The sequence below is a fragment of the Rhodnius prolixus genome, unplaced genomic scaffold (genome assembly GCF_049639745.1).
Source record: "Rhodnius prolixus isolate KJV_2025 unplaced genomic scaffold, Rpr scaffold_11, whole genome shotgun sequence".
Lineage (NCBI taxonomy): Eukaryota > Metazoa > Arthropoda > Insecta > Hemiptera > Reduviidae > Rhodnius > Rhodnius prolixus.
Genome location: NW_027411625.1, coordinates 14,782,576 through 14,803,555, shown reverse-complemented (window position 1 = coordinate 14,803,555; position 20,980 = coordinate 14,782,576). Strand labels below are relative to the sequence as shown.

General features: G+C 34.3%; 1 protein-coding gene across 1 annotated transcript; it reads right to left on the bottom strand.

The window, feature by feature from the left end:
* Positions 1 to 3,192: 3,192 nt before the first annotated feature.
* On the bottom strand, positions 3,193 to 20,970 carry LOC141459528 (cleavage and polyadenylation specificity factor subunit 6-like). Its single transcript, XM_074138705.1, has 14 exons — positions 20,683 to 20,970; positions 18,574 to 18,837; positions 17,767 to 17,994; positions 16,817 to 17,096; positions 15,003 to 15,073; positions 13,465 to 13,588; positions 13,258 to 13,377; positions 11,995 to 12,209; positions 10,777 to 10,915; positions 9,405 to 9,557; positions 8,736 to 8,871; positions 8,555 to 8,644; positions 7,944 to 8,021; positions 3,193 to 4,721 (listed from the first exon to the last, which is right to left on the bottom strand). Exons 1-14 carry the CDS (start codon positions 20,740 to 20,742, stop codon positions 4,550 to 4,552), a joined length of 2,130 nt encoding a protein of 709 aa, XP_073994806.1. The 5' UTR covers positions 20,743 to 20,970; the 3' UTR covers positions 3,193 to 4,549.
* Between the last annotated feature and the right edge of the window lie 10 nt (positions 20,971 to 20,980).

Genomic DNA, 20,980 nt, shown 5'->3' with positions numbered 1-20,980 from the left:
TTTTTACTGTCTCAATTCTCTAAAAAGAAATCCATCAGATTGAAGAGTCACTTTGCTTAATTTCTTTTATTTCCAACCATTTCCTTTGGTGCACTCATTGAAGCTTAAACAAATCTTTCATTTGAAACTTTACCCCAGAAAAAAGGGATTAATGGCAGTTTTGGTAAGAGTAGGTTGTTAGATAGATTGCACTTCAGACCTATTTATACATATGTATTATAGCTACTTTAGACCTGTACAAGTACCTAAGCTTATATTTACAAAGCTTAAATGTGACGTCGAATTCTGTTTGAAAAAATTGAGAGAAAAAGTATGAAGGGTCCCAGATTTCAGCAATTCTCGTAAAAATGTTTCAGTTGACTTTCAGCTAGTCGGACTGCTTAAGCTAGTTGATTCACTTATACAAAAAAAACTTTAGTTTATACCTTTTTTTCAAAAAGAAAGTTAGGTTTCCTGGGTTGTAGCGGATGTAATAATCGCTTAACATATTTTACCGCTGAGAATTATTTTAACAGTTGTATCCGACAATTTTGTTGCTGTTTCCTATTCGAGAGCTTTTCTCAGCATATTAATTCAACCTCTGCCAAGTGTCAAAATCTGAAAAATTTACCTAAAATTGAGTTTCGAGGTATACGAGATTTGTAAAATTCTTCTGAAAATTACTAATTTTTAAGTTGACATATTCTGCAGTCTTACTATAATGAAACGATCCTGTTGAAGGGAGCGTGACGTCACGGCTCCTCAGAACCTCTGTAAAACCAAGGTCTTCTGAAAAAAAGTGTAAACCAAAGAGATAGGCTTAACACTTGAGTGGTTTTAATGTTAGTTCAATTGATAACCACTACCGGTGAGTGTACCTTGAATATCGTAGAAAGTTTTAATTTTCTTACAAATTTTCAACATTTGTATTATTCTTCCTATTCGCGATTTTTGGCAATAAATTCGACATTAATTACATGTTAGAGATGAGTATAAACAGAACTTTGGGGGGAAGTTTGACTTCACTCCTCCCTTTCAAACCTGGTTAAATGAAGTTTCCTGCAAAAATGTTTCAAATAGTAACGATGACATACATATTTGCATCAAGGTTGAAGTAAAGTCACTTTAACCACTTTATTAAAACGGCACTTTGGAGAGAATCCTATCTTACCTTTCCCCACAACTCCCTTACAAGAAATGTATTTCATCACCAGTCAGTAATCACCTTGGCAGGGCTTATGAACACATCTCTGTTCATTAAATTGTCAATTTCTTTATTTAATCTACTTACATTAACAGTTTTTGTGCAATCTCGTAATCACTTGTTTATTTTTTATAAAACCAGGGATTTCGGCGGGATTAACATAAAGCCAAAAACTATAAAACGAAAGAACTAGACATATTAAGACAGATTGTATTTTTTTGCTTTTTTTTTTTTACATAAACAATAAAATCTAGAAACATATTTTATATTAATTTGTTTACTGAATATTAATTAAATTGTGTTTTCTGTAAGCTTACAATTAGTTCGGTATGTTGACACAGAACTTCAAAAATGGGGAAAAACTATAATAAATGTAAATAAAATTATTCATACTAAACAAAAAATAGTAGTAATTACATTTATGACTTATGATACTACATGTCATCCGCATATGCGCGAATGGTCCCCAAATACACTGCAGTGTGCATATCTAGAAAGATAAATACATAAACTGTAATGCCAAGATACAAAATTGAATACAAAACAAAAAAATTGACATGATCGCAATTCTTTCCTTATCTAGTAAGAGAAAGTACAAAAATTATTTTAATCTGGGATAAATTATACTAATAGTTGTTCTCATGGTTAGTTACAAAAAATCTCAACTAAAATATTATAGAATTAGATTAACACGTCGGAATGGGTGACTTAAAATCTGACGACAAAACTCACACAACCTTCTCTACTCCCTTTTCACGCCTAATTAGCCAATTTTTAGATATGGATGGCTTTTATAGCAATAAATACAAAATAGGTGAGGTTTTATTCGTTTGAATGAATTTATGAGTAAATTGCTTCATGTAGATTTTATGCTTTAAAAAGAAAATAAAACTCCTGCTTCCTGAGACGAATTGCCTGTTGTTTAGCTTATAGCTTATCTCTAAAGGGCACCACGAATAGAAAACCGACTTTACCTTCCATTTATGACAGTGTACAAAAAACGAACAAGTTAATAACAGAAATGGCGCCTTTTTACTTCAAACCTTAACGAATAGAACAGAAAGTGTGATCACTAGAATTTACTTGACCGTCAGGTAGTGCTAGTACATTCCATCAGCGCTTGTTGTATTTAACCACAGCCAAGACTCATTAAATAACCAAAATGTAAACATACAAATAACTACATGATTTTCTGATCTCTAGTTCAAATGAGATCGGACCATCAGTTTGTATTTTTAATAACAACATAAGATTAAATAAACCTTGTACCCACAAAATAAGTTGTACAAAGCTCCAACAATTCGTGTAGAAGTAATTCAGGACCTTATATTATAAGCCCACTAACCTAAATTATAACATGACTTTCAGATGATATTGAAAGTAACAAATTCTTGTGACTAAGTAACGTAATTTAGATGGAGGAAAAAATATTCACCATTACTCAAATAAAGAACCTAGCACCAACAGGTACATTCGTCAATTATAAAAAAGGACCATAATATTTAATTCTTGTCCGTAAAAAGCCAGGCTAACTTTTGGATTTTTTTTTTGTTTTATTTAAGCTGAATGATGATAAACATTCTAAAAATATGTAATCAAAATTTTCATTTACTGAACTCACATATAGGAATTCTTGGCTTTAGAGCTAAACCGACAGAGCGCTGATAATTCGATGGTCTGCCACGGCCTAAAGTAAGATAAAAATCTTCCAATGCTTCCTAGTCTTACTCGCTGCGATTAAACTATGTTTGCGTTTGTATGGGCAACCTAAATGTTGAACGGGAATCTTGGGAGTATTAAGGTAAAGTTCTCTTAGTTATTAGTTGACTCCTTGAAAATTCCTACCTTTACTGTGAAAATGGTTTTCGAGAGGAAGTCGTATTTATTAGTTAAGAGACTTACCGAAATTATATGGTTACAGTCAGTGGATTCTTTCTCTTTTCATATGTACCTATTTGTTGTTGGTGGCTCCGCAACGGTGTGACTAGGCGATGGGGATGATTAAGTAGTCAATATTTAACTTATTTACAAGTCCATCACCGGACAGTGACCAGCAAAGAGTTATTATATCCCGAACACGAAGCAAATTTTTGTGTGCCAATTGTTGTTATAATTATTATTTTGGAGCATCGACTGCTGTTGTCATAAGGGCTTATCATCATAATGACTATTATTATTAATTAAAAGTGCGTCAACCTCTGATGTTCATTAGCACACACTGGCAATTTGAAATAGTCAAAACTCTTTGTTACTACGAGTAAGAGAAAATAAAAATTTAGGTTTTTTTTATTGAAAAATTGCCCTTTTTTTTATTCAACGTGTTAAACTGATAATATAATAATGCGCGAAAATTGGAATAAAAAAAAAATTAAAAATTTAACCACAGATAAATAACTCAAGAGGGATTTTGAATTTTAAGGAAGTTAATACAGTTTTCAAAGAGTTTTTATACAAATGTCAAATTTCACCCTTTTGATTACTAAAAAACAAAAAAAAATCAAACAAAAAGTGTATTGAAATTAAATCCAGAGTTTGACAAGCTTTGGCCAATACATTCAAGTCTTCTAAAAAGAAGAGTAGTGTTTGTAGGGTTACGGTACATTGAAAAGTTGTTTTACGGGAAGTTCGAGATGCTTTACAGTACATCATTAACTCGTCTAACTAGTAGAATTTCAATCCCTCATACGACTATAATTGGCCCGCCTTTACAGAATCAATATGGTTAAACTGAAGACCATAATACGATTCTGAACAGCTGAGGTTTGTTTCTACCTGAACACCAAAGTCCATGACCGGGTTGTTATCTTATTTTAAATCATTTGACAATGGTCAGGCAGCGATCAAGGCTAGCATTCCTACCAAGATAACTCTACGAGGTGCCGAATGTATCAATTTCCCCACCGTGTTCCAATCGCTAACTTTATTCTGGATCACAGGGAAAGATACCTTCACCAGTTCGCAATGGACGTACTGGGCCGGGAATGATCAATCACACTTTTCATGGGCTTAGGAAGGCATGCCCATAAATAGAGCTGTAATGAAATTAATCTTCATATATTTTTTTAACTGTCTCCAAAAATTCAATAATATATGCAGAAGATTTGCAAATGCCTCTGAAACCGGGTCGATGACCCGGCATACATCAAAGCGTACAATCACGGAATAGCACTGTGATTTTTTTTTTTTTTTTAATCAATAGTTCGTGATATAATGGAAAACTGGATTCGAATAATGCCCAACAGATCCAGAAAACTAATCTCAATTGTAGAAGGCTTGAACATTTTACTAACTTCATGGCCGGCTATACCCTGAATATGTATAAAATATAATAAACCTAACTAAAAATAATATTTAAAAAAAAAAAAATCAATGTCTTGAGCTACGATGAGACGATTCAGCTCTTTCACGTTCCCTTTCTCTATCACGCTCCCGGTCACGTTCCCTTTCTGGTTCTCGACGGCTATTTTCACGTTCACGTTCTCGATCACGTTCTCGATCTCGCTCTCTATCACGTTCTCTGTATCGTTCTTCATAGTAACTGTAAAAGAAAACAAAATCAGCATTAAAACGTAACTTTTTTAATAAAAACTGAAAATATAATCAAAGTTATAAATTACGTTACGAGGTGTAACTATTAAATAACAAGACTATTGCTGTAAAACATTCAAAAAGAATATGACGCAATAATGAAGGCGATAGAAACAGCGACTTTAAGGACAAGCAAAGAAAATCAGAGGCATAAAACTCAGAATAGGAAAACTAAAAAATTATCGGATGAAACTATCAAGTTGACTGAGAAAAGGGAAAAGTATAATAAAATAATTAACAAGACGTCAATTCAAAAAATCGAACACGCAGAAGTGAGGAAATTAGTAAAGAAAAAATTAGAATGGATCTGAAAAAATATGAAGAAGTGATTTTTAAAAAGGTAGTGGAAGAAGGTTCGACAAAGAAGATGAAGAAAGAATTATCAAATATAAAGAAACACTGGATTCAAAACCTAGAAACGCCAGAAGGAATAATAATAGATAGGGAAAAAATATTAGAAAATATCTCAATATTCTATGAAAATATTTATAAACGAGACCGAAGTTTGGTGAATGAAAATGGAAGCAAGTTTTTAGAAAAGGTGAGTGAGAAGGAATTAGCGATTTTGGAAGGGGAAGTTGAGAAAGCAATTGAGAGATTGAAATTAGGTAAAGCTCAGGGGATGACCGGATGGAGGCAGTTATGATTAAAGAAGGTAAAAATGCGCTTAGTAAAGTTTTAACCAGGCTCTTCTCTAATATTTTATTGCAAGCTATTATTCCAAGTTAATGGGAATGCAGTAAGATTCTTATTTTGCATAAAGGCGGTTCAAGAAATGTAATAACAATTATCGTCCCATCAGCCTTACATCAGTTATGTACAAATTATTAGCATACATTGTTCAAAATAGTATAAAAAATAAAATTAATGAATCTCAACCGGAAGAACCAGTAGGTTTCCGCCCTTCGTACTCAAAGATTGATCATCTCCAGACAATAAACCAGGTAGTGGAAAAATTTAGAGAGTATAGAATGGAAATATATCTAATATTTGTTAATCTCCAAAAGGCATTTGATATGTTAGAACACAGGAAATCGGAGTGGAGAAGGTGTACATCGACCTACTTAAGGGAATCTATTCGAACGATAAAGCCTACATTATGTTGGAGAGGAGAGGAAGAGACTTTAGTCTAGAGAGGGCAGTGAGACAGGGCTACCCTTTATCCTCTATGCTATTCAACTGTGTACTGGAAAGTATCTTTAGAAGACTAGATTGGGAGAAGAGAGGCATCTGTGTAGATGGTGCGTTCCTCAATCACCTTCGCTTCGCTGGCGACGTTGTAATCTTCGCACCAAATCTGATGCAGGCGGAAGAAATGCTATCCGAATCGCTAAAAGAATGCAAGAAAGCGGGATTAATGCCGAATTGGAAGAAGACTAAAATTCTCACAAATGGAAGAAGGGAAGGTTTTATTATCGAAGGAAAGGAACTAGAATTTGTAAAAGATTTCAATTATTTAGGACAAACGATCTCTTTTAATTGCAGGAGAGAGGAAGAAATATATAAAAGGATTAATAGGAGATGGAAGAAATTTTGGGAACTTAAAAGTATTTTTAAAGGAAGTTTCTCTATCGAACTGAAAGGAAAAGTACTTACTCAATGCGTCTACCCCTGCATTATGTACAGATGCCAGACCTGGGTCCTCACCAAATACCTTTCCAATAGGCTCTGAATAACCCAAAATAAAATGTTGAGGAGTATGTTAGGAGTAAAAAGGCAGGAAAAGAAAAGTATTGTTGAAGTACGAAGAAAATTTGGGAAAATGCAGGATTTAGAATTGGAGGCCCATCGATTAAAGTGGAAATGGGCAGGTCATGTGGCTCGAATGGAGGATAAAAGGTGAGCAAAGAGAAGTTCTGAGTGGGCGCCAAGAAATCGGAAGAGAAGAAGAGGTCGTCAGGTAGTGAGATGGAGAGATGAGATGGCAGATAGAGTGGGTTGCCAGTGGTGGACCACAGCAAGAGATAGAGGTGTATGGACGAAAGTTATAAAAATTATTTTTAGATGTAGAAGTTAAATTTATTAATGAAAAATTTAAATTTAAGTACAAGAAAGTAATTTTTTGTTATTTTTGTTGTAAATTATATAGCTTATTTTGTTTTCAGTATATTTCATTCAAAATTTTGCTTATTTAACTGTTCATTTAATTATTTTAATTGCTTGCTGTTTTTCTTATTATTTTACATTCTTTAGAATTTTGTTAAAATTGAATTGTACAAGTCAAACTCTTAATCCTCCAAAAGGAGAGGCTTTTTCACTGTAAAGGATGTCAATAAAGCTTTATTATTATTATTACATATTTAGTTATTATCACCTTCAACATACACCCCTCCCCTATCCCTACCACGCTCCATGCGAATTTACCATTGTTCGAAACAGTGCTGGAAGTCTTTTTCTGTGAGCTCCTGCATGACGCGTGCCGCTTTTTTTCACAGCTTCAACGGACTGAAATCGTGTTCCTTTTAATGCAGATTTGTCTTTGGGGCACTGATAAAAGTCACATGGGACCAGGTCAGGCGAATAAGGCGGTAGGCATAAAACTGGGATGTTGTACTTGGCTAGAAACGTCTTTAGACAGACAATGCAGTGTGAGCCGGTGCGTTGTCTTAATGGAGAACCCATGACTTGTTCTTCCGCAAATCGGGTCGTTTTTTCCTTACTCTTTCACGGAGTTGAGCAAACACCTCACGGTAGTAATGTTGATTAATTATAATCGATATTTTCAACCGTTTTGGACGTAGAAGGGCGACCCGGGTGGTCATCATCTCCGACGTCTTCTCGGCTATCTTGGAAACGCTTGAACCACTCAAAAACTCGCGCACGTAATTAACATTCATCACCATAAACTTCTTTTAATAAAAGATAAGTTTCAGTAAAGGTTTTACCAAGTTTTGATGTGAAATTTCACGACAATTCGTTGCTCTACTACTTGTGTAGTATCATATTTTCGGCAAAACGAAACTAACACCTCTTACACAAACGACGGTTCCGGTCAGACAGATTTCTCTACAAACACGTGAGACGCTGCAATCAAAAGAGAAGGCTTTACGCTGCAAAGCTGTCGGTCGTTAAGATTTGGCGCATGCATAGTTTTTCTATCCAGTCTCGTTATTTAATAGCCACACCTCGTGTATATAAATAATTAAGTTATGTTATAAATTGATCAACTTACCGAGATTTGGACGCAGTTGAATTAGACTCAGGTGGCTCGGGTGATTTCAGTCTGGGTCGTACATTTTGCCTCGAAGAACTGCATTGAAAAAAAATATATGAAACAGAAAAACCATAATAGAAAATAAACTGAATTGAACACTTATACAAAACGTTCTCTTTCAGCAAGGATTAAAATTTATAATACACAAAATTTCTTAGTTTTTTTCTCCTCAAGCGTTTAGCGAATACTACATCGACTAATCATATAACAAACTGGTTCATCAAAAAAAAAAAAAAAAATGGAAACAGAATTTAAACCTATGGAAAACGTAAGCACAAATCTTTCCTCTTAAGAAGATTACAAAGTGAAAATCTACGATCCCCTATAAACAACCGAGAAATCTCTTAGAATCAGAAAGATCAAAGAGTGTAGCACTAGCTAGCAGCTCGACATAACTCTCGTCGTCGACATATCAACCCAAAACTGCAACACTCATAACGGAACTAAGACCGTTACAGCCACTTGTTAACATGAAAACGCTAACAAGTACGTACAAGACACTGCTAAAACCTATTCTGACATAAGACTGACCAAACAACTGAAGACATCATAGAAAATAATTCACTTACCTATCTTCACGGCTGCGTTCTCGATATTCCCTATCACGTTCTCGTTCTCTGCTTCGAGACCTTTCTCGGCTGTAATTATCTGCATAATACCTGCCAAATAAATTATTATTATAAGCTTAAATTTTAAACCTCAATGGCGTAAATTTGCTTATGCCCTTTGTCTTGAAGAAATCGTTATTACCTTTCTTTATCTCTTTCTCGGTCACGATCTCGATCACGATCCCTTTCCCGACTTCTTTCTCTATACTCCCGAGATCGAGATCTATCTCTTCGCGATCTTCTATGAGCTCGTTCTCTTTCACGTGAACGTGATCGGTCTGTAATATAAAGATTATTAAAATTGTTAGTTTACGCATACATTCAAATTTAAATTCCAAATTTTATGTTAAAATAAAAACAAAATGAAATTGTAACGTATTGAATTCTAGGCCATAACCTAAGAAGTAGATCCCTTATATTGTTCTGGCGTAGTAAGCTAAAGAAATACCCGCCAAATTTACTTTTCAGAGAGTTCCTTCCCCCAAAAATCAAATTTCTTGAGAAAAATTTTAAATGAAAGTGTCATGCCTCAATAATAATGTGATTAATGCCTGTTATTTTAGGCTACATACGTCTAACTGTTGTAACTGAGAAGGCTCATTATGCCAATTTAATGAATCGCCTTGATTAATACAGTAAAAAAAAAAACACTTCCGACTGTAAAAGTTTTTTCAAACAGGAGTTCTAATTAAGTTGTTACTGAAGTAACACTTTATTAGAGTCACTCAACGTTGCAGTTCCCTTGACTTTCACACAGTAATATTTTCCCGTTAATCTAAATAAATTTGCATGAAACAAATTTTTTTCTTACCTCTACGAGATCCATAACTTTTTGTTTCAACTCCATGCAGAGTGTCTTGCAACGATGACACTAAAATCTTACAACGGTCATCGTTTGCTGCTTTTGACTGTTTAATTAGAGAAATAGCTGTGACCAAAGTTTCAATCGCACTTGCAAATTCACCTAAAAAAAAAATATATATATATATATATATATGTGTGTGTGTGTGTTCTAATAGCATTCAGCCGCTTTACAACAGAGCTAATAATAGCTTGCTTGCATCGACTCGAAGAACATCGTTGGAGCCAATTTCGAAAAACAATACGGTATCCTAGAGCGGAAAATTTCTAAAGCTGAAAAATCTTATTAAGTGAAATAGTCATTCCGAATAGTTGATTTTGCATAAAGCACGGCGGGTTTTGGTCTAGAGGTCATGAGCGTGGTTTTGTAAGTGAAAGGTCGCCAGTTCGAATACCACGATTGGCTACTATTTATTTATTTGAAAAAAAATTTATAGTGAAGTATAAACTTTCGCCCCATCCACGATACCTAATTGGTAGTTGGACGTTAAGCCCCGCATGAAAAAATAGGCGATTACTTTACTTTACTTTACTTTACGACTCTCTCTTACTGCTATGTTCCAAATTTTACCTAACACACATATCTATATTTATGTCCACACTTTTTTATCTCGGATACACGGTTTTTTGAACCGACTGCTGAAGCAAGATTTTAACAAAATCTATGCATTCATTTTTTTTTAACTTGTACTTGTATATTTCGGGCCTCCAAATTACAAAATTAATGAAAATAAATAAATTAAAAACGTAACTTCAATAATCCTAAAAAAAGTGGCTGAGCTGTACACGTTTAGTTAGTACGAAAGAAGCTTATTCATGAACTTTCCTTCAACCTTGAAATTTAAATAAATCACATTTAATTCTTACCTTCAACATTTCACACGCTTTAGATACAAATAATACACTGAATTGGCACATTAAAAAAGTCTTAATTTCGTCCCTTCCCCCAGAAATCCCCAATTTTAAACATTTTGGCAAAATATAACAAATAAAAGTAAAATTTGATGTTTAGAGTGATAAAAGTATTAAAGAAAAAAGGAAAGCTGAAAAATCGACTCAGCGTCACTTGCATCTGCTTTTCGATCTTCTGAATCAAACATCTGAATCAAACAAAAACAAAGTCTTACGTTCTAATAACTGCTATTTTCCGGTTTTGAGATACATTTCGTTCACATCATACAGCCCAATTTCTAACAACTAATGATTTGTACGTACTTCAGGGAATTTCAAAGCATTCGAAAATCTGCATTCATGCATATTTATGGCTTAGTACTTCTATTAACGAGGAATAACAGAAGGTAAGTGAACATTGTCAAACTTACCTGCAGCTGCATCAGATACTGCTCTTGCGATAGCAGAACTGGACACGGTTCTATTTCTGCTCATAATTTCTTCAAATTCAGCTTCTGAGAGGGCTGGAGGTTCACTTCGATGTTCAGATGCTGAAGGCCCACTTGCAAACTAAAAAAAAACAAAAAAAACTACATAGTTTAACTGATTCCTAAGTTTCCAATAGAGAGGCCTATTATTCATTGCTACTTTTGAATAAAATTTTATGATCATAGAAAAAAAAAAATTATTTAAAATACGAAACTTTACAAACAACGAAGTTAAGATGATTGAATTGTTTATGACAATACGAAATGCAATGTACTTAATGTGTGCAAAGTAATGAATTATCTTTATAAAACTTCGAACTCATTTATGGCTAGCCAAGTTTAAGGTCAGAAAAACTAATGCAACCTTGCATTTTCCACATTGAATTACAGACACAGAGCATTGAACTTTTTGATATTGACAGAATATAACCAAAATTGTGAAGGTCTTCTTTATAGGCAAATGACGTCTTTGGCAGAATTGTTGGAATAGTATCACACCAATGTGAAATTAAAGTTTTAATACTACGCTACATGAAAGTAATTAAGTGAATTCCAATCGCCGAATCTGCTGTAAGATGAAATGAGGTTGAAGAAAATGAAGCAAACGAAGATGTCTCCTTAGGGTTTAGCTTCGGCTTTAGCTGCGTAGCAGTTTGGCAACGTTGAATGCAAGTGTGTCCGCTAAATAGGTAATACCCCCAAAAGAAGAACTTAACTCCCTTTAGACCAATGGGTATCAAAAAAATAAAAAAAATAACAGCAGTGTTTTCATGTATTAAACAAAAAGTTTCTGATTTGACAAACAGGTAGTTGTATAATAGAAGCTGTTACGGTACGTTATATTAACGTTTATTGTTTCAAAATCCTAAAACTAAAAAAGACATTAAAGAAAAAAGGGGGAAAATACATAAAATCTAACCAAGTCATTTCTAGGAAAAAAAAACAATCAATAAGCATTAAAAAAAAAAACAAAACTATAATATGACCGCTTATTCGAAAACAGTTGAGAATCAACAAACTGTTTATATGAATGTGTTTGTTTTCAATGAGCTGCAGGCAAAATCACCTCCTTACCGACAGCCATTTCAATCAAGTTCTTCTTATATGATCTACTTTTAAAAATATATATATAATTAATTATGATGGCAATAAACAATTTACTGGATGTATTCTTTGCGACATTGGAGGTCCATTGTGATAAGTGTGTGGTGGTATGGCATGAGAAGGTCCGTGCTGGCCCTGAGGAGGGCCTTGAGGTGGGCCTTGTTGTGACACCTGGTGCGGCGCACCTTGGTGGCCTGAGCCACTATTTTGAGGGAAGAATGTGGACTGTACGTGAGAATGACTTGAACTGACATTAGTTGATCCAGGTCCACCTGTAACATCAATAAAACAGTACATAACCCTTTAAGATTTTTGTAAAAATCCGTGTATTGTGAACACTTAAAACAATTAACGACCTTCACTTTTTGACCAAATTGTTCTAAATTCTAATTACATTCGAAATTGCGACTCTCCACTATAAATCGACATTTTTTCTGACAGGATTATGCAACGAAGTTCCCCCTGGCTCCCCATAAAATAGTTAAGGGCATTTTCCTTATTTTAATGCTCTACTTTTTGCTTTAATTTCATATAAGTAGAGCTAAAACTTTAATTTGAAACATATTCCCAAGAAAATTCAATTAAGGGGCAGACCTCCCCCGAAATAGCTGATTGTCATTATCATAATAACAATATATTTCCTATTCAGATCATCATAATTTACATATATTATTTTACGATTATCTGTTCAACCTTAACAAAAAATAAAAAAAAGTATTAGTTAAATTTGAAGTTTGAAGAAAATCACATTAAAACTAAAACAAACAATTACTCGTACAAAGCCTACACATTACATGTATTTAGCATGAACTGAACTTTACAGAGCGCAAGAAAAAATAGTCAGGTTCAACAAATTTTCTTCAAATTCATAATTGTGGCACATATTTTTCTGTTCGATAATCTGAAGAGACTTAAGTGGGTAGCTTAACGTCACCCTTCCCAGAATCTCCTAAATTAATTTTCCCAAAGTAATATTTTAAATTAAGGTTATAAAACTTTATGTATATAGGTAATATTTTAAATAAACATGAAGTTTAAAGAAACTGGTTAGAAGAAACTCACATACACCAGAAAAAAATCTTTCCAATTGTCTGACTTTAGAAAAAACTTATCGTCGCGTATCTCGTGGCACCTGCGCGAAACTTTTAAGTTTCTAATCTAAAATTCATTGTTTGAGTTTCAGTGGATGCAAACACTCAGGCAACGTCACAACACAACTTCCGGTGAAACCTCTCAAAATCGAAAATCTGCAACACTTCTCTTACGAGGTAAGAGAACGTAAAATATTACTTTTAGAAGCAATTAAACAAGTTATTTTACCACTAATCTGTGGAGGTGGTCCACTGGGTCCTCGGTTCATTGGACCTTGGCCGGGTGTTGGTAAGTTTTGCATGCCTGGTACCCCTTGTTGATGAGGTATGAATCCACCAGATTGCATACCTAATATAAGAAAGGACAACTTTATTATAAGGTGCATATTAATGATTAATTTCACAAAATGATAGATTCCATTGAAATATTATTAACCTGGTGGACGATTCCAGTCTGGTCTAGGAGGAGGGCCGCGTTGGTCCGGCGGTGGACCGCCAGGTATTCCTGGCGGCGGACCACGTGGTATACCTTGCCCTGGAGGTGGAGGCCCTTGATATTGCTGAAAAATAGCATTTTAGGTGTTATCACGAGGATATCAATTCGTTTTCTGGATTATATTGCATACTGAATCTACAAATGCTTGAGTTTGATAGGTTTGGAAGTGAGTTATTTGATGATCAAGCTCAAAAGTGCATACGACTTTTCAGAAAAATATGACCGAAAGTATACGGAAGAACTTGTGGTTCACAACTAATCTAATGCAGTTGGCATGTGTAGAATTGATCTTAGAAGCACGGATTATAAATTAATCAGGACAAGAGCCTGCTTACCAAGAGATGGAAACTAGAAAGGTAGATTCAAGGAAGTCTAGGCTCTTCGACAAAGGTTATGTGATTTTGTGGGGTGGAAACGATTTGTGAGTTTTAGTGAATAATACAAATGAATTAGCGCTCGCAAAGAGAGCGTGTTAGCACGAAAGCAGCGAAAATCTTGTAAATCGCTAGTGAAGATCATATACTGGATTTATGAGAGTTTAATAAAGATGAAGGCGGTCTTCACTTCAGTAATGTAGTGGCTAGGAGTTATATATACATTTAGGGCTTATTGTTATGCTCTTTCAGAGTGCAACGCATAGCCTATTTAATTATGTCAGGGGCGATGGGGACCCTGCCAAAATCGGTCTTAGAAACGCTACCTGGATCAAAATCCCTCCCGCTCTCTGTGGTAGCAATGACAATAAAGGGCGGTATCGGTATATAATTTAGAAAATCCGTTGTAAATCACTTAAAAATGTCCTTTTTTAACCATAATAAACCTAAAACTTTGGAGTTCATAGAATAGGATGTTGTGGGATGTTTAAGTTGAAATCGAACGTAATGTTGAAAATTATGTAGTAGAACTACTATTTTCAGGTTTCAGTAAATATTTTGTGGTTCATTTTAAAATTAAAGTACTTTTTTTTTATTATTACTGAATTTTTTCCCAGTACTCTTAATTTTCTAATTGTACATTTTGATATTCCTTAGTTTTTAGTAATATTTCTAATAACATAATGCTTTATTAGGGTAAATAATGCCTAGGAAACTTTCTCGGCAACAGTAAAGTAAAAATCTAGTAGGTTAGAGTAAGTTACAACCTATTTCGAAATATATTGCACAAAAACTTCAAATTTGATCAAGTGAGCAAACGTTCGCAGAAGATTGAATGAAACATGAATTGAGACTGCAGTCGACATCTCAATGGACAGAGAGTACAATGGAGAAATAAATGGCCTTAAGGGTTTGTAGAAGGCCAGGAAAGATTTGCCTAGCTGTGCTTCCCCCCCCCAATTCCTAGGCATGAGGATTGTCGAATGATAACAATACCTAATCACTTATTTTTTTGACCAGATTTTAAAGAATTCCTAGCATAGCAAAAGATTTTCAGAAGTTGTCGAACCCAGACAGAATTTAAGTAAAACCAAATCAATGTACCAATCCAGGCGGAGGGCCACCAGGCCTTTGTGGCTGTAACTGCTGAGGTGGTCCTGGTGGTCTCGGAGGCCCTGAAACATAAACCAAATGCATATCGAGTGAACTCTAGTAACAGGCTAGATACATTAGTTTATACTAGTAATTTTATAGTAATATAATAACCAAAACTCTTGTCAACAATAGTTCCGGGATGTAATTGTTACCTGAAGGTGATCATACAGTGTGGATTTTCCCCAGCCCCAAACTAAGTACGGAAGTTAAGCCCAACATTAAATTGTTCCAAGAATTTATTTTTTTCTTCTGCTAAGTGTAGGAAGCAACAATGATCTCAAAATTAAGTACCTCGTTTATTCATTCATTTATTTTTAGTTTTTGAGACAGTCTGAACACACCATCAAACCGTGTGATGAAAATATTTTTTCCCATTGAGAAGTTTTCAAAATATTTAATTCCGAGTAAAACTCTATATATAAAAATTGACACGATATTAACAGTAAGAAAATAAAAAATAATTCCTTTATAAGTGATTCCTTCTAGTTAATGAGCAATCCATTCAATTTCATGACGGCAAAAATGCAAAAATTATGAGACCCACTTTAGGAACTTTTGTAAAAGAAGCTGGAAGAAATTCTTAAAAATAACACTCCCGAATGGCAGACTTTCTTTTCTGGGCCTAGGTGGATTGTGTAATTGATATTGTACCTTGTAGCCCTTGTAAGCTAACCCCTCCTGAAAAACATGCTGACCTATTTCCAATTCTAACAGTTAATCTTCAAGTAATTTTAATATATTAATTACAATTAATTAAATAATAAAGCTTTCCTGGTAATTCCGATATTACTTCAACATTTAGACGATTCATACACCCTAGAAGGTTTGGTCAGAAGTGAGGAGAATATTCAATGAGGCAGAGTTGCTCGAAGGGTGGAGCAAAGCGGAAGGATGTGGCCGTCTATCCTGCTCGGGCGACGAATGGCTGTGTTCAGCCAATTGGAGATGACAAATTTACAAGAAGTCTCTCCCCACACTTAAATTCTGGCTCTGTCTAAAAGACTTTGGTGAGTTTTCTTAGGCTTACCTAGATATCCCACCTCGGAGTAATACCGTTCACTTCAGCTTACCTTCTTTTGTCATGGACCCGTCGCGAGTGCGATACGTCATACGTCTAATTACTAATCAGCAATTATTAATTACTTCTCAGTTATTAATTTATTTTATAGCTTAAAGAGATCATGTGGGCTAAATTATTTTGCAAAAAGAGAATGTCACTTAGTACTATATACGTGGTAGTTCATTACACACTAGCGTGGAATATTTTAGATGGAAACTTTAGTTCGCAGTTTCCTGAGAACTTTGACTTAACTTCTCTTACTACATTTAGTGTAGTTCTACTTTACTAATTTTATTATATTTAGCGAAATATGGACATTTCGTAAATATATTGTAGCTGGAATGAATTGTACTACAACGTTCTAATGATTATATGATTAGATTGTTAATGACTGGAACAAATCAGGTAGCAAGCGCTCACTGAACTTAAACAAACTCATCCTCCCAAACTCTAAGATTCCCTACAATTCCCGAACATTTTTTTTCAGAAAGAAAAAAGAATTCTATCTAAGAAATTAGAGAAAAGCGTCACAGTCACTTTCCAGCAAATTAAAAAAAAAATTGTTTGCAAATCTAATCCACAAAATCAAACTACTATATACCCACACTTTTTTCTCTCACACACACAGAGAGACATTTTCATATTCTTAAAAAACTTATAACCCACACACAACAACCTAATTCGTCACAGAGAGTTCACTTACCATTTTGTCGAATACCATTCTGCCAGGAATTGTGGAAGTTCATATGCTGTTGGCCGGATGGCCCACCAGGTGGTCCGCTCATGTGTGGAGGTCCGCCAGGCTGCAGCCCTCTTGGACCAGGACTCATACCTGGTGGTGGCATACGATTCCGTATCTGCGGTGGCCCCATAATCATTCTTGGCGATTGGTTAACACTCCCGGCACCAGGATGGGTGGGTAAACGTGATTGGTTTGTTGTCTGATTAGCGGGCGTTGGTCTGGCCTTTGTTTGAGCCTCAAACTATTTAGAAGAAATAAATAAATAAACCAGCACAACTTGGAATTTTAGACAACTTTTAAAATATGTTTCAAGTATTAAGAAAAACGTAACATCCTAGCTCACTTAGAATTGTTTCCTAGCTAACTTCAAGGTTTCCTCAGACCTAGTTTTACACAAACAGGGACAAGCCTACTTACTACTTTTGATGCCTGGAATGTCTTCGAGGATTTACTGAGTTCTCTTTGCTTGTGAGACGATTGCATTTATCCAGCAATTGCGGAATTCAGAGTCACAGAAAATTCAAGATGAAGAATGATCCATCTCGAGAGGTAGCAAATATTTTTCTGAAATGACATTCTTTCCAAATCGTCAACATAAGGAGCAGACCAGATTTCAGCAGAAAAAAGGCCTAATTATGGAGCCTAGTCATTTTTCTTGTTGTCATGCCGTTTTGCTTGAGAATTGCCCAGTTAGGATATTTGAAAATAGTGACTGCAACTCCCTCTAATTTAAAATAAAATGCCTAAATGCAAATGAATTTATCATTTAGTATGTTGGCCGAGTTGTAATTTACTGTAAGCTCTGCGTCCAGTACTTTTGGGAAAAAAATATCGCTAAGTTTGAAAGCCAATGCCCGCATGAACCTTAGAGCCTAAGAGATAAAGAATAACAACCTTAGTTAGTGTATTACCTGATTAAGTGCTTGTTTACTTGTGTATGTCACAACCGGTGATTGGCCGTGTAAATCCTTTTTCGGCAACTTGTCCATACACACTCGCATACTCTGTTCAGAACCAAATGAAACTATGCAAAACCCTTTGGACTGGCCATTTGAACGATTTTCAAAGAATTTAACTTCAATGAAATCTTGTATTCCAAGGCTGATAATAGCATCAGTAATGTCTTGGTCGGTAGTCCACTGGAACAAATTAATTTTAAATAAATTTTGAAGGATGTAACAAAAGTCAGTGCATTTTTCGTTTTATAATTTAAAAATGGTGGGCTTACACACACTTGACAAATTTACTTATAACCACTTTTCTCTATAAATTGAATCTATGTGTAAGCCCACAATTTGAGGACCTTCCCATACAAACAGCTCTGTATGGAGACAAAATAATTCAACATTCCGTTTTCATCTTTTCATATTTGTAAAACTTTTAACATAGCTCGAGCGATTAGCAATTAACGTTGTTTGCAAACAGCTTAAATTACAATCAATTAGGGCTGTGAATTTCCCACAACCATTACATCAAATCCGCTCTTCTTAAACCGGTAGTAAGAACGTTGGCTAATAATAACAAAATTGTGGCAAACGTAAACTGTACAAAGTACGCTTGGAGATTAGACAGGAAAAAAGCGCACAAACTTTTGTTATATTCTAGTAGAATTTTCGTACATACAGTTCGTATTATTCAGAAATAGAATGGTGCAGGATTGGCAAAAATTGCATTTAAAAACTTTGCTAGAAAATATAAATCTTAATTAAACAGCTTACCCACGTTAGATTTCCGACATAAAGTTGAAACTTCCTTCCTGTATAAGAGCTGTAGGGCCCGGTTGGTGCGAGATTACTTGTTGCACTACCAGCCGCAAGATGGTTTAAGGTCAACGAACTAGTTTCAGGTCTGCTCGAAGCCTGTCCAGCTACCCCTGGCGCAGTATTATTCGCTACTTTGTTAACATCCGATGATGCATTCTTCAGAGGTGCTGAAGCAATCACATCATCATACAAGTCCAGTCCATCAGCTCCAAACTCTTCCTATAAAACATATAAGAGAGGTACTCTTTGGGCGAAATATCATATCTGAATCTTATTCACAACAATGGGATAGTGTCCATGTTGTACTGCCTAAAAAGCACCGCTCTTTAGACAGGACCAACAAAACAAGTTTCTGCTATAATACAATAATATAACATGTATTGCACAACTAGACACTTAGCGACAGTCTGCCCCAAGAATGAACTTTGCCTTATTAAGCTTATATTCTAGATCTCGCTCCTTCTTACTACCACTTGTTCCAATCACAGACTCATATTTTTTAAGGGAAAACATTTATTTCGAAGAAGAGGAGAAAGCATTTGATTGAATTTTTGTCCCAAAAGAACCTTCGTGATACCAGATTAACCTTTGTGAATTACTGGTAAACAGATGGGCAGAAGTGATTAATAGCAATGGATTACAACCTAAAGTGTACTCTTTATACCAAAAAGTCACAATTTGGTTGCATACCGGTATATCTATTACGAAGTAAATTTAAGCCTAGTTTTAAAACTGTTCTTTTTTACCCGAATTTGTTTTTACAAATCAACTAATTATTCTTCTTGCACATTTCGTTCAGTCACTTTTTCGTACTTTTTTTCCATAACAATGGAACGAAATTTAAAAACTACTAGAACATAAATTTATAATCAGAGTCTAATTTTGTCCCCCATTAGACTGACTATCATAAGATAGCTCAGTAGTTTGTACAGGTACAAATTATGCTAACAATACTGATAACCACTTCTTATCCAGAGCAGGAATACCTTTCTTAAAACTTGAATTGAGGCGAAAAATTAGTTGCAATTTAAAACAAAATGACTCTAATGTTGGACGACTCTCAAGTTCCGGTGTGAATTTAAAAATGTTTAGTTCAGCAGAGGGAGCAAGGATAAACCTAAATTAAAGAATTAATTCAATTATACTTGCAGTTACGGCCATTCCGATCTGAAACAATCACTCACTGTTCGTCGTCACTAAATCAGAATTTGCAATGATATATCATACAATAAAGAGGAAATTCCATTAATCAGGAAGAATGGATTTGACATCTGTAGTTATGATTAAAATTATTCATCATTAAGACTGTTTGTATTGCAGTATTTTTTTTTCATAAATGAATTAAGTGAACTTTATTCGCATGTATGTTAATGTCATAAAACAAAAAAGTATTGCTTTTCATTAATGATGAAATATTTGAATTTTTGATTATGGTTTTCTATTCTAAAGTCATGATTTTGATTTAAACGTACTTCTAAGGTATAGTTCTCCAACATAATTACGGGGGGGATAGCTATATTATCTGTTTACCTGTATTTTATATGAATTACCCTCCAAACAAAAAAAACAATGTAACATTACATTACAAGAGGTATTGTAAGCCAGTTAATATCCATTTAACGGCAAGCAAATGAAATTATAAGCATCAAAGTGTTAATTTAAGAATATTTGTGGTACATTTTTTTAAGAAAAAGAGATAAGTTTGAACAAGTGTTAATATGGAAATAAAATTAATAAAAAAGAAGATTCACTTTAAATGGGTTTTCTAGTTTTAAAGATTTTATCAATTTCGTCAAATAATTATTAAACATCAATTTAATACAACGTTAAAAATTAAATTTCCCTTTGAAAAATTATTTAGATAAAAGTGAATTTTAAACTCTATTTGAATCAAAATAATTCAAACAACACAAAAAAATAAAAGATGCCGGTTAGTAAGGATGTAGACTGGCAAACCATTATGTTGGCCAATTTTACTTTTTCTTTGTTTTTCACAAAACTTTTGTTCTCTCTCTAGTTAAATTAAATGTAAATAAAAATATAAAAGCGAAAAATAAATTTTACCTGAGTAAAATCTTGTTCAATATCTTCAGCATACAGATCAATATCCACATTATCTGCCATAATTTAACACTATTCCTTAGTGTTGGGTATAATGGTATAAAGTCACACTTGGAGTAATTTTTTTGTCTCGCCAAAGAATAAAAAACTTTTTTAAAATTTGGGTAAAACTATAATTTCAGAAATTTTAAATTTACATTTGTTTGATTTATTTATTTTTTACAAAGTTACTCAACACTGTAACAAAAAACTAAATAGAAAAACGGAAACTCTAAAATGATATTACCCATAATGCAGTTAG